The sequence below is a fragment of the Lygodium microphyllum genome, chromosome 22 (assembly GCF_053477565.2).
Source record: "Lygodium microphyllum isolate KBCC chromosome 22, Lygodium_microphyllum_v1.1.10, whole genome shotgun sequence".
NCBI lineage: Eukaryota > Viridiplantae > Streptophyta > Polypodiopsida > Schizaeales > Lygodiaceae > Lygodium > Lygodium microphyllum.
In genome coordinates, this window is record NC_141156.1 from 31,322,803 (window position 1) to 31,341,228 (window position 18,426).

The 18,426-nt window shown below is 37.8% G+C and overlaps 1 protein-coding gene across 3 annotated transcripts in view; it reads left to right on the forward strand.

Moving 5' to 3' along the window:
* Window positions 1-802: 802 nt before the first annotated feature.
* The window catches only part of LOC148017002 (uncharacterized), an 82,941-nt gene continuing 65,317 nt past the window's right edge, over window positions 803-18,426 (forward strand). For 2 of the 3 annotated variants that reach the window (XM_087663357.1, XM_087663358.1), the window contains exon 1: window positions 803-1,062. In XM_087663357.1, the coding sequence (XP_087519483.1) occupies window positions 933-1,062 (130 nt within the window). In that variant the 5' untranslated portion in view covers window positions 803-932. The remainder of the gene's footprint in view (window positions 1,063-18,426) is intronic. The other variant, XM_087663356.1, reaches the window with a different exon arrangement.

Below are 18,426 nucleotides of genomic sequence, written 5' to 3' on the forward strand. Positions count from 1 at the left end.
CACATACTCAAACCACTTGAGCTACAACCCCATTTGCAACAAAGTAAGCTTATTATTATGATAGTATGCATATACATATATGCATGATAGCATGCATTATCTATGAAGAGTCTATGAAAAGTGCTAACTTACTTATCAATTATAAGTCCAAGATTATTTAATGTCAAGTTTTATTAGATCTTTGATTTTAATAACATTAGAGTAGTAGATTTATAATAAGCTTTCTTTATGAAATGCTTTGTTATTTTTTAAATGTAGTTCTCTTTTTCTTTTTGGATTTTCCAATTATATAATTTTTTTGTACATTATAAGGTTATATGTATTTGAGATTTAAGATGCTAGATTTTGCACATGATTTACTTTAAAGCATCATCACATAAGGAGGGAGCTTAAAAGTTTAGTTTTAAGCAAGACTAACACCACACAATCCACACATTTGTGTAGTCTCAAGTATAGAGTATTCCTTCGAAGATAAGGCTAGCTTGTCAAACATATGTTCCTTTTTGATGGGCTAAAGCTACTTTTTCTCTAAAACTAGCCTCTTTCTCAAGGATTTGGGATTTTTTTCCCTCTATTTGGACTACTTCTCTTCATTGAATTGGAATTTGCTTTCCTTGAAAACATGCTCAATAGACCATGCACTCTACATAGGTGTTATGACTTTGCATGAAGAAATATGTTATGGTGGGTTGGGGGAAGGAAGGGGGTTAAGTGACCTCAAGCATGCAAAAAAGATTAAAGCAAGGATAAAATCCAAGGTATAGCAGCCTTGAGGTAGGTACGTTGATCTCAAGACCCCGCGACAACACCCTTATTAGCGATCGGCCTACACGCTGCTGCTGATAGTTTGTTAAACTGACAGTGTTAGTCGGATACCAAATAACTTGAAAGAAAGCTGGAATACTCTTTCTGCTTACGAGTGCACTGGAAAAATGCTGAGGACTCTATGCAAGCAGGCTTACCGAGGGGCCCCTTCTCCTCTCACCTCGACGCGCGCACAGTCCTGGAAAGTAGTTTGCTGTGCAGCTGGTAATCGCGATCTCCATGGCTCCTCTACGCCTGGTATGCTGCCGCTTGTTCTCAATTATTTTGTTACTTAGATATAGGGTGCCTTCCTTGCGGCACTTGCCTTCACATGCAGAAATAAATTTACCAGATCAAGAAAGCCTGCTTTCAAAAGTTCAGCACATAAATGCTATGGACATTTTTCCGCTTTTGCACGTGTTATAAAATTGTTCGAAGAAATTATGAAAGTTCATGTGCTCGTTGGAGAAACGTTCTGCAAAGATCAATTTGAAGAGACAAACATACGGAATTTGAGCAAAACAAAAAACAAGGCTACTTCAGAAACTTGGATTGGAAGAAGTATGTTTTTCCGGATTCTCGCAAGGGCAATTCTATCTAGACTTCTGCATTCTAATTATCGTTTTGGTTCAATGAAGTCTTGGTCCCTTGTATGGCTATGTTGATTCAATCACTGACTATATATGGAGCCAATGGTTGCAGACTTTTGTATTGCAAGCCCTTCATCTAGGTAATAGGAGGGGTGAAAAGATTATCCTAACTAAGAAGAAATTTAAAATTGGATCGTAATATCTTGCTTACCTTATATTGATTCCAACTATTGAGACCGGTCAATGCTGCAAAGTAAGTAGATACTACTAAAAAAGACTGAAGAGTAAGTACTCAAGAGCCATGAATGTCTAAAGGCTGAAGTATGTATCATGAAATAGCCAAGGTTCGAGTGGCAAAGCCAATAGTAGATACAAATATCGAGTCAAACTAGGTTAAATTGTCACTTGGTGGCAGGCAGTAGGCTGGAACGTGGCATTTCCTACAAAGTTCCCTACATTGGAACTTTCCTAGGTCAGAATATTGTTGGGAACGGGATAGGTAATATGCTCCACCAAGTTGAATGCATTCCTCCTCCCAGCTTGTCAGGGTCCAAGGAACAATGCCTTACCCTGTTTAAGGTGCCGTTCCTGCCATTCCGTTTCACAATTCTCTTTTCACTATGTCATTTTCACTCTCTCACTCCTCCTTGAATGTTCCCTCTCCCTTCTTTTCAACTAGCTGCCCACACTCCTTGCAAGAGCCATTGCCCAGCTAGAGGAGGTGCGGTCCTGCTATGCAACCTACCACCCAGCTGTAGGATGCTGCCACCCTGCCCTAAAGGACATTGCAAGCTCTTGAGAAGTCATTGTCAGCATGGTCCTTGCATTTTGCTGTAGTCCAACCACATCATCATTTCCTAGACCGTTGCTTGCAAGCTCTTGAGAAGTCATTGTCAGCATGGTCCTTGCATTTGGCTGTAGTCTAGCCACATCATCGTTTCCTAGACTGTTGTTACTCGTGTTTTCTGCTTGCAGGCTGTATTTTGCTGTGGTAGTGGGCTGTCTGCTGACATTGTCATCCTCTCCATCATCTGTTGATTGTAGAGCTGTGTTTCACCCAGCAGACCTTGTGTTTGTTGCTTGGAGTCATGATCAATATTGTGTTGATGAGAGGACTGCATTTTGTTGCCTCTATTGCTGCCCACATAGCCACATCAAATGGGGAAAACAGGAAATGGTAATGGGAATGGGGAATGTGATTGGAATGGGAAGGTCCCATTCCGGGAATAGGGGGGACAAGAAATTAAAAAATAGATAAATATATAGGGTTAATAAAATAATTCTACATTGAGCAACTTCACAAGTATTCAAAGACACTTGAAAAGCTCACTATTGCATGAATGGTGCAAGATATATTAAGACTAATCAATGCTTCAAATAAGATATGAGCACATAATGCACACAACCTAAAGAGTTAAGACTCTAATGATTAAACTCTCAAGACTCAAGAGCCATAATTCATAAATGTTTGAAGGCTGAGTAACATATCAAAGTATCATGAAAGAGCTTAGGCCCAAGTGGCAAGGCCAACAATACATACAAAAATAAAGTCAAGAGTCTAGACTCGAGACTCATGAGTCATAACTAAGAACTCAAACTGAATACAAACTAATGTACTAAGGAGTGAGTACTCAATAAACTATCAAAAAGACACATCATACTAGACTTTGGTACATTGAAAAGATATCATACTCCACCAAAATGAAAGGAAAGGGACCAAAGAATTCACCCACCCAAAAAAAAAAAATCTCTTACTCTGCATTGATATAGCCATTGCCCACATGGAATGGCCAGCTTGGAACATTGTGAAATGGCCCTAAAATTGCCACACCTTTCGTAAATTTTTAACTTCAACTGTCAATGGATGTATTATAAGTTGAGATTTCATGATCTCCTTGGCTGATCTAAAAGCCTCTTGCTGATTCAATAATCAACAAATAAATTGGGATATTTGCCCCTTGATTTTCACCCAGGACTTGCTTAAACTGGATCCCAATTGGCCAAATTTTGCCCCAAATTTACAATGGATGGCTGGGTATTTGAAATCCTTGACAATACAACAAGTTGCATTTGTTAATTTTAGTGTACAATGCTTTATCTTGTTGGCACAAGTCCATAGATGGCTTCTAAACCCTAACTTCTGCAAAGTTTAGGGTTCACAGCAGAGATCCTTGTGCTGTCCACCAAATTTAGTTGAGATCTATTCAAAATGGTTGACAAATGTTGAGATCTCCGGAGAATGGGTTGGAGAAGGTGAGAGAAAGCCAAGATGAGAGAGAATTTTATTTTTTCTTTATGAGAAAGCCCTAAAATTTGCATGTTGCCTACTTTAGCTTACATTTAATGTAGTTACCCACTACCAAGTACCTCCAAAATGCTGTTACTTGATCAACATTGCTGTTGTCAGCCCTTGGAAGGTGTCTCCCTATTGTCCCATGTCTGTTGAGGCCCCTAGATGGTTGTCTTTTGTAAGAAATAGCTATTCTGTGATGAGAAAATGGACCGGTAGCTCCCTCCCTCTCTCCCTCTCTCCCTTAGCCTGTAAACTGATTGAATGGATGAGATCCAGTCCCCCCAAAAACGTTTTCTTAGTTTGTATGGGTATTTTTGCCAAAGTGGCAGCCTTATAAACCCATTTTTCAGCATTATTGAGCCATTTAATTAAATTTCAGAGTTAAATAAACTTAAAAATTAATTTCGGCCCTTTTGATGTACCCAAGATCAAATGTGTCCATCATAATTAAATTGGCTAGACCATTTGCAACCTGGAGTAATCCCCAACCTGTAAATGTGGTTAAGAATGTGAGAATGTCAATTCTTTGAACTAACCAACTTGATCAATTTTCACCATGAAAATGTGTGTGTGAGAGAGAGAGAGAGAGAGAGAGAGAGAGAGAGAGAGAATCTCCTAAATTTTAGAAGTCACTAAATTTAGATTTCGAAAAGCTTCATTATGTGGGTTCACCAGTTCATAGTTTGTTTCTTTGATCATGAGCATCTGGTTTTACTTTTTGGAACCACTCATTATATGTATTTCTAGTCAATCTAACTATTTGTGTATAAAAGTCTTAGTCGTTCTGATCTTTTTGGTCAATTTAACCGCCCAACTAAACCTTTAATTTCTCTTGGGCATCTTGTTAATGGTGACCTGAGTATAATTATAGGTGCTTTGGCCATTGGCCACCCTTAAAAGAAAAATGAACATTTAATCATATTTTGAAACGCTTAGTTAATACAAATTACCTTTCAAAGTATGTGAGCATAAAATGAATTTGAATCATTGAGCCAATATATCTTGGTAGCAATTTATATACAAAAGGTTAGTTACATCCCTTCCTCTTGGAATCTTGTCCTTAGAACATTGCTTGAAGTATTTCTGATCTTATAGCTTCTTCATAAGCTAGAAGTATTTCTAGATAGTCTTTAAAGTACTCTTTTGGTATCCATTTAGAATCTAAATGAGAGTAATTTTTAAATTTTAGAAGAAAATTTCTAAAACTGTTTCTTTCTCATTTTCCAATCATTTAAAAGACTATTTGCTCTGGTTGAAGTATATCCTTCTGTTCATCTACTTCGGTGGATACTTTATTACAGGTTTCAATGGTTGAGGCCTTCTATAAGGCTTGAAAAGATGGATATGAAAAGCATTGTGAATTCTTAAATGCTCTGGAAGTTGTAATCTATAACCAATATCATTAATCTTTTCAGTAACTTGAAATGACCTATAATTTCTTTTGCAAGCTTAGTGACTTGGGATGAAGACTTGTTAGAGTTTCTTGGACGAGCTTTGTCAAATTTCAGACATACCCAATCTCCTTTTTGTAAAATCAAGTGTCTTTGATGCTTATCTGTTTTTTTTTTTCTGTTTTTATTGAGATCTTTGGATAGCTTGTCTAACTTGGGCAAAAGCTGTATCCATATCAAGCATGAACTCATCGGCGTGAAATATCTCCTCCTTTGTTTTGAGAATAGGTAGTAAGATTGATTTCCAATATATAATCTCAAATGGTGCTTTACTTGTAGAAGAATGAACTATGGTATTATAGGTATGTTCTACCAAAGGTAAATACTTTTTCCATTGTTGGTTGGCTTCATGGTAATAGTGCTTTAGGCTTGAAATTTTTAGTAGCACATAACTTATTCTCCATCAAAAGAAATCCATCTTAGATAACATAAGAGTTTACCCTTTTACTGAGTTGTAAACTCTCCTAAATGATTTTAAAATCTTCATCAAAAGTATACATGTCCCTCATACTAGTAAAATCTGTATGATGAATCATGGACATTGCATGAATTTGAGGTCTTCTTGATAGGTTATTAGCTACCTTGTTTTATTTCCCAGGATTATGCAATATTTGAAAGTTAAATTGGGCTTAATAATTGGCCCATCAAATATGCTTCTCAGAAATCTTTGGTTGGTTGAGAAAATGTCTCAGACTGTCATGATCTATCTTGATGAGAAATTCTCCACCTAAAAGATAGTATCTCCAATCTTTTAAAGCTTGAATGACGGCCATTAACTTCTTTTCATAGTAGTAACATTCTTTTTTGCATTTTACAACCTCCTGCTTGTATAAGCAATTACATGTCCTTCTTGGTTTATGGCTATATCAATGCAGTCTCTTGAAGCATCACATTTCATAAAGAATGGTTTTGATAAATTTGGTATAATCAAAATAGGTCCTTTGCTGATATAGAACTTTAGAGCCTCAAAAGATTTCTTTTTTAGTTTGGTCCACTGGAATGCCATTGCTTTCTTGGTTAAATTATGCAATGGTCCAGCAACCACTACAAACCATTTAATGAATCCCTTATAATAAGCGCATAATCCTAAGAAACTTTGAACTTTATGAACATTAGTCAATTTTGGCCATTCTAAAATAGCCTTGATTTTTTCTGGATCCATCATTTGAATCCCATCTTTGGATACAATATGGCTCAAGTAGTGAATCTATTATAGGAAAAATCACTATTTTTGCCATTTATATAAAGTTTATGTTTGTGAAGTTCTTGAAATACTATTTTCAAGTATTGCTTATGCTATTCTTCATATTTTGAATGAATCAAAATATCATCTAAGAAAGTACTTGTAAACTTCCGATGTGCTCTAAAGATTCTTTCCATCATTCTATCAAAGGTTGTAGGAGCATTGGTGAGACCAAATGGTAGCACAAGAGACTCATACAAACCAAAAGTTGTCCTGAATGCTATTTTATAAATATCTTGACAAGCAATCCTTATTTGATGTTAGTCACTCTTTAAGTCAATCCGGTTGAATACTTTGGATCCATCCAATCTATCCAAGATATTATCAATTCTTAGAATGGAAAATCTATTCCAAATTGTAATTTTGTTGAGGGCCCTATAGTCCACACACATACACGAAGATTCATCTTTCTTTTGCACTAAGAGGACTGAAGAGCAAAAAGATGATGAACTAGGTCTCATTACACCCTTCTCCAAGAGCTCATTCATTTGCTTCATAATTTCCTCTTGTTATGTTGGTCTCACATGATAGGATAGTCTATTTGGGGTGAGCTCCCTAGGAATGAGATCAATGTGATGATCTTCTGGCTTCTCTAGTGGCAACTCATCAGGTAAAGTGTCTATAAAACAATCTTCATACTCCTTTAAAAATCTCATTCTCTCCTCGTTCATTTAGAGATAGACTCTTTAATTCTGGACTCTTTGTTAGAATCTTTGACAAAAATCAAGTACGAGGAAATAGACTTTTTCATTGCTTTATAAATTTGTACATGGGATAAGATGGAAATAGAGTTTCCTTCCACTCCCACATCAAAAGATACATTTTTATCCTTAAAAGAGAATCTAAACTTATTTTGATTTCAATCAATGGTTGGATCTTTTCTTGTATACCAAGGTATTCCTAATACAACATCACAATGACTAAGATCTCCGATGACAAAACTCTCATGATTTATGTTATGAGGATGTGTATTTTTGAAACCTTACTTAACCTGTGGATTAATTTTTAATCACATGGTTATGTAAATGTTGCACATGTGAGGTGTAACTGGGGTTAGAGTAAATTTATGAGCCCGAGACCCAAGGAAATCACGGAATGTCAAAGGCAAAAGTTGTTATAAGTTATATTGCATTGGTATTTGGTGGTATTTGGTGCCAATTGTTGGCCTAGGTCATTCATTTGGCCATAAGTATTAGTTGGTGACATGAGAGAAGTGGTGTTTAATGGTACCTAACTCCAACGTGATGGTCAAAGATGGTGTAGGGACGCTCATGAATGAAATTTGTCTAGCCAATTTAATTATTGGCCAGTCGGATTATTTTTTTTGGGCACCAAAATAATTGTTATATTAATTTTTGGTATTTAAAGACTAAAAATTAATATTTAACTATGGATAATGCTAGAAAAACCATTTGGGAAGGCTGTCACTTGTCAAAAATGCCCATGCAAGACTGAAAAACGTGTTTAGATATTGAAGAGAGGCATTGGAGAGAGATTGAAAAACTTCCAAGAGAGAGGGAGGAGATACTGTTGGTCTGATTTGCAGCCATTGAAGGACCTTTTGAGGTAGTTAGGGGCAGGAGAAGACCAATCAACATTAGGCGATAACATCTATAGGTTGTTCAGATAGAGCAACAACAATAAATGATTGATTTTCTTCAGTTGTTTGCAAAGAAAGTATGGATTTTCTCTCTTCTCGGCACTCTCTCTCATCTCCTAGCCTTTCTATAGACTTGCTCCGAAAATTACAGTATTGAGATCACTAGAGGCTGAGAAATTTTAGATTTCTTTGCTGTAAATCCTAACCTTCAGTAGAAATTAGGGTTTAGCAGTAGCCTTAGGAAGTATGTCAGAAATTGGAAGCTCCAAGACTTGGATTCAAGAGGGCTGAAGCTGTTTTCAATTAAATTCAAGTGGAGGGACCAGCAAATTGATGAGTTCAGGGTATTTTCCATCTCCATCACAGCGGCGGGTGAAGGTCAATTAACAGCTCGAGTCAAGGGCCAACTCAGATTGATGAAGACTTATTGGTCATTTTGGACAGCAAGGGGGGTTGGAATACTGAAAGGGATTGGGAAAATCCCATTGTACATCAACTTCTTCTTTAATTAAGTTAAAGAAATACCGAAAGGGGCGCCAATTTTGGGGCTAACAGGGTGTTCATTGTCAAAGATTGTGAGTTAATTTGCATTTCTCAAGTTTGTAATAAATGTTACTGTTGTAATCAAGTTGTATTAAATGTTACTGGTATAATCAAGTTGTAATTAGAAATTATCATCCATCCACTGAAGGAAGATTGGTTTTGATCTACATAATCTCCTATCTCAATTTGTAGTTTCCCAAGAATGGGAGTAGCTTCAGACTCCATTTTTTGTAAAGCAGCACTTGACATTTCTAGTGTTTCAAACCTCTCCTTTGGTAGATGTAGAGCTTCAACAATCCAAGGATGGATATAATAATATGTAGCCCTTGTATCAAAATGAATGAAAATAGGTTGAGTAGCAATCTTACCCCAAGCCATAAAAAGCTTTCTTTTCTTTGACGGATTTTCATCGTGTTGCAGGGATTCCTTAGGTACAACATTTGCTTGAGGTGTCTTTTGGGGCTGATTTTCCTCATTTGCCTTATTAGAACATTGACCGGCCATGTGTTCTTTTTCACCACAAGAGAAATATCGTCCTTCGCTTGTATATTTTGCTAACTGCTAATATGTTAGCGTCTTTTTAGATGGCAAATGTGGTATATCCCCATTCTTATGCTTTGGTTTTTGTTTATCTAACTTCTTTTGGTCAAATATCTTGGTCTTCGTCCTTTGTGGTTCTTTTTTTGAGGACTTATCCAGCATCCATGATATATGCAATCCTTCAGCTTCTAGGGTTGTATCTTGGTTTGCTTCGAAAGTACACCAGGACTTGTCATCACAAAAGCTTGTCGTATTGTCGGATGTAATCCTTGGATAAACTTTCTCATCTCCGTATTGGATGAAACTTCATTAAGAGATGTAAATTTAAGAGAAAGAGTTGTAAACCTGTTGATATATGTTTCAACATTTTCTCCATGGCTTTGCCTCAGCTCATGCCATTTTTTGTTGCACGTTGGCTCCAAAGGATGAAGACAGAAACTTCTTGTTGAACATCTCCTTAAACTCTTTCCAAGACTTGAGTTCTTTTCCCTCTTGAACAACTTTGAGCCACCAATTCAAAGCGGCATCCTTTAGATGCATTTTAACCATCCTAATCTTTGATTTTTCTGTATAATCTTCACTGCCAAAAGTAGCATCAAATTATCTAGTAAAAGACAAAGCTTTTTGAGAATCTCTCTTACCATAGAAAATGTAAAACTTGACGCTCTTCTCTCCCAACTTGAAGTCTCTTTTAGCATTATTTTCCTTTGCTAAAAGCATGTTTGGAGATTCAGCTACATGGAGGGATTCTTGGGACAAGAGGAAGCAGCTTGTGTATGATGGGACTTTGAAGTCACCGCTTGGGTGGATCCGTGAATGATAGGTGATGCATTATCTTTCATAGAATTAGTTGTATCAATAACATTGATACCTTTCATGTTGAGGTTGGCCTTCAACAGTAATACCATCTGTCTCAAGAGCCTTCTCGATAAGGAAATCTTCAAAGACTTTCGCTTCAGCCTGTACTTTAGCTCTTTTCTCCATCAAAGCTTGAACTTTGGGATCAGCTTCCAGCTCCTTGTATCTTTGTATCTTCTCATAATAAGAGAAGAATACATATATAGAGTGTCAGGAGCCTTCCAGTCGTTCATAAAAATTCTCTTCTCCTCCTCTTGATATGGTGAGAGAGTTGGGCCCAAAGATCTTGTCACCCCGAAAAAGTTCTTGCAAAGAAGAAGAAACCTGGCTCTGATACCAATGCAAACGTGGGAAAGAATGTGAGAATGACAATTCTTTGAACTAACCAACTTGATCATTTTTCACCATGAAAATGAGAGAGAGAGAGAGAGAGAGAGAGAGAGAGAGAGAGAGAGAGAGAGAGCACGTTGAGAGAGGAGACTAGAATTTATTGGAACAAACCACGAGCACTGAGTGCTTGAACCATATACAAAAGGGATGATTTGCTGCAATTCTTAAAATTAGGGTTTTTGAAGCTCTAATTTCTGCAAACTCTAGGCAGTAAGCTGACTTTCTTCTTTAGTGCTTGGATTAGATCAAGCTACGTTGAAAGTGCTTCTTGGCTGAGAGATAGATAGGAGAGTATAAAGCATGTGGCTGAAATTTCAGCATGAGGGCTTATTCCAAATGAAGAGAGAGACCTCTAATATATAGATGTGAGACTTGGATGCGCAAAAGTGGAAAGTAGAGGTTACAAATGACGTGTTTGTTAAAAATAATAAGTGTAGGAACGCTTGTCTCTTTAAAATGACACATGTCCTCTTCTACATGCCACATGTCACTTTTCTAGAAAAAGAAGCTTCTAAACCTTCGACTCTAAAAATCTCTTAAATTGTTAAGAATTTAAGATAGCTGTTGAAGACAAAATTGTATCTTGCGAAATTCTAGAGCTTTTATCATGAATAAAATTTCCATTTGAGCAACTTTCACAAATAGTAATTTTCTAAATTTTAGGAGTCACTAAATTTAGATTCTGAAGATCTTCATTATATAGGTTCATGAGGTCATGGTTTGTTTCTTTGATCATGAGCATCTGGTTTCACTTTCTGAAATCACTCATTATATGTTTCTAGTCACAATCTGACTATCTAAGTATAAAAGTCTTAGTCATTCTAAGCTTTTTGGTCAATTCGACTACTCGACTAAACTTTTAATTTCTCTTGGGCATCTCGCCAATGACGACCCAATCATAATTGTAAGTTCTTTGGCTACTGGCCACCCACCCTTAAAAGAAAAATGAACATTTAATCATATTTTGAAATACTCACGTAATACAAATCGCCTTTTATACACGAGTATTAAATTAATTTGGAAATTGAGTCAGTATGTCTTGGTAGCAATTTATATACAAAAGTTGGCATTAATTAATCAATTAATGCTAGTCCCTAGTATCACTACTGACACTTATTGGCCAAACAATACTCCTAGGGTCAAAACTGATACCAATTGACCACCAAAACCCAATTGGCATAACTTATCATAACTTTTGTCTTTGACACTGATTGCATCCTCGGGGTTCTTGGCTTGTTACCATGAAATAAATGCCTTGTGCATTGCATGTGCTAAGCAACCTTGCACATTTGATCAAATTCTTAATCAAATGTTATCAGCAAGATTAGAGCATCTCAAAATTTCATGTCCTCGTGATTGATCCATGCAACATGCCCCAAACGTGCTGAAAATTTCCAGCTAGCATAAACATGATAAAAATCTGAAAAACAGTCCAGAATTGTTGCTAGAAACCCATTGGATGCATCCATAGCTCATGTTTCTCAATTGTCTTGACTTCACAACCATAGTAAATCATATTCTCAACATAAACCATGGCTGAAACTATCAATGGCATTTTCTAACATGCTGGTGTCCATGGAACCAGCTGCAAACCATTGAAAACTGAGCATAATCTGATCATTTGCTGATCTGAGAACTAATCACAAACTGCTGCAAATGTGATCCCAAACTGCTCACAATCTCATTACAAAAACTGATCAACAATTGATGCAAAAACTGATGTGAAACTGATCCCAAAGTGGCCATAAACGGTTCTCAAATTGATCGAAAATCGAATTGAAAGTAATCAGAATTTGATCTCAAAATTGAGGCAAAAGCTCATGCCTAACTGATCATAAGTTGATCCCAAATTAATGCAAAAGTATAGTCTTAGAGCAACAGCAACAACCAAACTTATTTGCATACATCTCAGAGTGACTAGTACACTGAGTAATGATCTCATGGCAGGGATAGTGTCAGCATAGTACCTTGGATGCATGTTGAATACATTTGAGATCCACTACATACGAGAGCTGTCCACAATTGGAGGAGTGGAAGTGGTACCTCCCCCTTGAGCATCAAGCAATACCTCGGACCCCTAGTCTATTGAACCTCATTGAGCCCAAACTAAAGTCAGCTCTATGCAATGATTGATGATGGTTTGCCAAGTCATTCTCTTCCATTCATTTTGCATCCATTAGTGAATAATTTTGAAACTTTAGCAAATATCTCTTAGAAACTTTACCTCTAACCTGTCTTTCCTTATGTGCCAAGATTTACTTAGGTAACAAAATCTCATCTAGCTCTTTAACCTCAGGCTGAATTTCAGGATACATATCCTGTTGCACATCACCACGAAAAGGCCTCAACAAATTGACATGAAAGGCATTTTGTATTCTTTAATGTGGAGGTAAAATGCCATATTGCAGATATTTTCCAACACTTGAAAGAGCTCATAATATCTTATACTCAACTTAGGATGCAACCTCTCTCTTTCTTTCATCTTTTTCAGCCTTGCCTTTCATAACTTGCAAAGTGCAAAGCATGTCTATGGCGATCAATTGCCTTCTTTTTCTTTTCCTGTGATCTCTAAAGTGCATATTTTTATCTTTGCATAGGCTGCATCCAAGTTTTTCACATAATAATCAACCTCAAAGATCTTATCCTTAATCTGCAAGATAGGTAGTATCTTCTTGCCATCCTCAACCATCTCAAATGGAGCTTTGCCAGTGGAGCTATGCATTGTATTGTTGTATGCAAACTCAACTAATGGCAAATACTGCCACCACTGTGTCTTGTGGTTTGAAACATAGCATCTCAAAAGGTCAAACATGAGGAATTTGTTTTCTCAGACTGACCATCTGTCTGCGAATGGAAGGAGGATGAGAATTTCAACGTCATATCCATATTCTCAAATAATCACTTTGAAAATAAACTGGTCATCTAAGGGTCTCGGATCAACTTTGGCATACCATGATACTTAAGGATATGCTGCAAAAACAATTGTGCCTTATGATGAGCCTTTATTTTCTTTCTCATTGGAATGAAATGGGCGGGTTTGTTGAACGTGCAAATGATAGTCCATGTCCCATTATTCCCTGTAGGTGTTTGAGGAAGCTCAAAAATAAAATCCATTGCAATGCTCTGTCAAGGCCTATCTAGAAAAGGCAAGGGTTGCAACAAGCGCGACATCTTTTGCCTATCATGCTTTACCTTTTGATATACGATGCATGTCTTGACAAACTATGCTACATCATGCCTCAAAGCTGGCCAATAAAGAAACGCTCCATTGCCTTGATTGTGGCATCAATGGCTTTGTGTCCTACATATAGAGAAGCATGACTTTCAGTGATAACTCTAGGCCTTAATTGCTTTGTGACACATAGTCGTCCATGCATCATTAGAAATCCATCTTTAAGTACGAAGTGCTCATGCCCCTGGCCATTGCAAAGCTGATCATAAACATTAGTAACGTCCGAATTAGTAGTGTATTGCTCTTTCATGGCATCTAACTTAGTGTGACAAACCATACTAATGGCTGAAATTTGTGGCTTACGTGACAGTGCATTAGCCATGACATTTTTTTAACCATCAATATGTACAATCTGAAAATGAAATATAGAGAGAAAATTTGCCTACCTTATATGTTTCTTTGACAACTTGGTTTGCATCAAAAAGTACCTCAAAGTTTGACAATCTGTTTGCACTGTAAAATCGGTCCCCAACAAATAATGTTTCCACATAGATAGTGCACAAATTATCGCCAAGAGCTCTTTTTCATAGACTTGTAAATTCTTCTTTGCACCATGGAGAATTTGGCTCTCATAAGCCATAACATGGCCATCTTGTATAAGAATACCCCCAATGCTGTTACCACTTGCATCACATTGCCAAAATTTCCACAGCTGTCCGTCTAAATGGCACATTTTTCTTTTGCAAAGCATGCAATGAAGATGCAATTTCAGCAAAACCCGTGCATGTACATCCTATACTAAGAACATAAAGCCAAGTAGTTATGGATCTCATGCATAATTTTTAAAGGTGGCCATGATCATATTGCCTCAACCTTCGGAGGGTCCATGCGAATACTGTCATGGACATGCCATGATCAAGTGTATGGATTGATTCTTGCTCATGCCATATGAATCTACACCCCATGCGAACACACTCTTAATAGGACATCCTCGAGCCAACCATGCGAATCTAAGCTTGCTATGTCATTATAGAACCTTTTAGAAGAGATACCATGTCATTGCTTGTATCATCGATGATGCCATTATGAACATTCTAGATCTTTAGTCGCTCTATAAAAGGAGGGGCTTGCCATAGAGCTCCTCCAATACCTATAAAAGGAGGGGTTCGCCATAGAGCTCCTCAAACTTGCCAATGCCAGTCTTGGGAGCTCAAAGATTCGAGACCTCCAAGTAACTTCAAGTTCTAGTTTTAGTTCTTGACTAGTCATGGTATCTAGTCTTGTCTCATCTTCTATTATACTCCTGTTGTCTTGTCCCCTTGTAGTCTCGTAGTACGAGATCTTGTCTAATACTGTCTCGTATCTTGTTCATTCTCGTGGAGGGAGATCTTGTAATTTTGATATCTTATATCCATACCTACGGTCCCGGGTTGTGCAATCCTTCATATCCTATTGAGTCCTGTTGTCTATACCTATGGTCCCGGGTTGTGGAATTTTCCGTATCTTGTTAAGTTATCATTGTACCTTGTGCCCCTACGTGGGATTATCTTGCAATCAAAAATCTTGTAACAAATCTTGCATCTAGTCCAGTCTGTCAAGCACAGTCTAGTGCTCCCATAATAGTTTAGCAAGGCCACTTTCTAGCCCTACTGAGTAGCATGGAGGCGACCCTTGAAAGAATCGTGGCCTCCCTTCAAAACTTGCAACAACAAATTCAAGGCAACTTCAAATAGAACACCCTATGCATTTAGGCCTTGCGCTTCAAGAGATGCAAGACCAGGTCCTAGACTTATAGAACAACAGAGGAAGTGATCGGATGATTCCATGTGTTCGTCACCCCCCAACAAGAGAACCCAAGATTAACATGCTAGAGAAGTTCAATGGTGACCGTTCGAAGTTTAGGGGATTGCTGCAACAAATAAATCTCTATAGCTGCATGCAACCGGATAGGTATCCAGATGATGCTTCCAAGGTGGGATTCATATGGACTTTGCTTTGTGGTCAAGCTTTATCATGGTTCACCCCAATTTTGAAAAAGAATATGCTAGTACTTCATAACTATGCAATATTTCTTTGCGAGCTCACTTCCACATTTGGAGATGCAGACATTGGTGGAGTAGCAGAAATAAAACTTCGGAAGCTATGATAAGGTAACCACCCTACCTCTACTTATGCATTTGAATTTAGGCTATTAATTTGTGACCTCACTTGGCATGAGGAGTATTTTATCAGCCAATTCAGATAGGGTCTTCGAGATGACATCAAGGAACTTATGCTCAATATGCCTGAGGTAAAAACACTCAATGATTATATCATTCAAGCCATCCAATGTGATAATAGATTGTTTGAGAGGAAGTAAGAAAAGTGAGAAGAATTAAGGCCTTGCCAATGGAATTAAGGTCTCATCAATGGAACCAAGTCCCAATCAAAGATCCAATCAGAGAAGAAACCAAGACCAAACAGATGCAAATAGATAGTATCAATTTCTAGCCCTTGACCCCACAAGAAAAGCAAAGACGAAGAGAGAATCATCTATGTCTATATTGTGGAAACCCTGGACACATTGCCCTAAATTGTCCAAATAAAAGGGTAAGAAGAATCCGAAGAGTTGTTGCAACCATCCTCGAGTAGGAAAACGAGGATGTCCGATTGTAAATGAGACCGTACAACCTGACCTTGATATAAGAAAGGGTCTCTTGATCCCAGCCACACCCATGGAAACTTTCCTTGTCATAGTCCGCATGATCCTGCCGAGAAAGTCCCTTTCTCTCAAAGCCCTGGTCGACTCCGCGGCCTCAGCATGTTTCATTGATGGTGGCTTTGTGAATAGATACCAGATTCAAGTACTCCAAAAGACCAATCCTGCACCAATTGAAGTCGTGGATGGAAGATCTCTATCATTTGGAGATATTACCAAGGAAACTTGACCACTCGTGGTAACTCTTGGTGATCACAAATCTCGTGTATGCTTTAATGTCATATCTAGTTTCTACAAATCCAATTATCCTTGGGATGCCTTTGCTAAAGAAACACAACCCAAAAATTGATTGGGTTAAGCAAAAGATTATACGTCATGAAAATCAAGGAAAGTCGGTATATCTAGGAGCCGAAGCCTTTATACACATAGCAAGGCAGGAACCGACCTAGATGATATATCTTATACTAGCTCAAGAATCTAGTAAGGATGAGTTAGTCAAGCTACCAAGCCAATATCAAGAATTCCAAGATGTCTTTGAAAAAAAGATAGTAGATCTTTTGCCCGAATACAGACCATATGATTGTGCTATAGAACTCCATGAGGTGGCTCAACCACCTTTTGGACCCATCTATAGGCTATCCCGTGACGAACTAGCTGAACTATGCAAGAACATTGATGAGAACTTAGCCAAGGGGTTCATTAGGTACTTGAAGTCTCTTGCTGGAGCCCCAATTTTGTTCGTGAAGAAGAAAGACGGGTCAATTCAAATGTGTGAGGATTATGGAGGAATCAACAAGATAACAGCCAAGAATCGATACCCTTTGTGGTTGATACTAGAGTTCTTGGTGTTGAAATGCATAGATCTGAGTATGGCTATGGTGGATGGAACACAAAGAGAATGTTCATGATGACATAGATTAGAGAGACCAACTGTTACTCAAGTGAATTAGGTTTCAAGATGGAAGCTTGGATTCATAAACACAATCTTAAGTATGACACTGACTATGAATGAAACGACAAAGTACAATAGTATTCCATCATTGAATGATAAGAAGGTACATCACTTTATAGGCTCATGATGGTTCCCTTTTTCTCCACTGTGCTTATGGGATTTAGGCATCTTGTATTTCAGGCATCTTCTGTAGTAGACTATTTAAGTCTTGCCCTATTGCTCCATACAAAGAGGCTATCACATGGGTGTGATTGCATAACTCTCAATATCCCTCCTCAATCACAACCGTGAAAAAAAAGGCACTTAAGTGTACAGAGGCTGTCATGAGTAGAATCTTGCTAAGTGTGGATATGCCACATATATGGTAATCATTCAGAGACTGTCGCAGAAAAGGCTAAGTGTGGTACCAAAAACATGGCTAACAGCCAGGGGCTATTACAAGGCGTCACTAAGTGTGTAGAGGCTGTTATGCATAGGCTACATGAGGAGTTTTACAAGGCGTATGATAGAAGCATTAATGGCAAGTATATACAATAAAAAGTTTTAGAGAAAAAAGTGGAGACAAAGACTGACAGGCCCTTGTGGCTTTCTTCATCAGGTAGGCATAGCAGATCTTTTTTTTTTGTTTTGTCCTCTTCTTTAATGTAGTTCACTTTGCTTTCTTTGATACTCTTTTTGTCTTCATGGTCTTATTTTTCTTGGTCTTTTTGATTTTCTTCTTCATTGACTTTGCTTGCATTAATCTTTATGTCCATGTCCCCCTCAAGGAAATGTATCATCATCTTTGAGACAACAGAAATGTCTTCAGAGTCTTCAAATAAGATCATTGATTGCTCTTTAGTATGGGCATCTACATTTTGCCCTTTCCTGAGAGTGAGACGGTGAAATGGCTCCACACTAGTAAAATGTAGGAGTGCGACTGGGAATAAAACAAGGCCATTGAACAATCCAAGGAACTTGCTTTCTCTTCTCCTCTTGTTTCGTCCAAAAGTTTCTTCCGGATCAGTGCTGTGTACATTGCATAGAAAACAACTAATATAAGGCAGAGTAAGTCGCCCCATGCTGGATTAATGACTCTGCTACTACCTGCCTCCAAATCTAACAAGCTCACAACTATTGTCCTTGCCATACAAAGAAGCATACTCCATAGCTTCACCTATTTGAACTTCTCTCGCAGAAATTTTAGGGACATGATGAACGTGAACAGACTGGAAGTTGAACTTAAGATCATGTTGGAGGTTATAGTTTTGTACTTGAGAGATAAACTGAATGTGAGCTCTGCAAGGAACCAA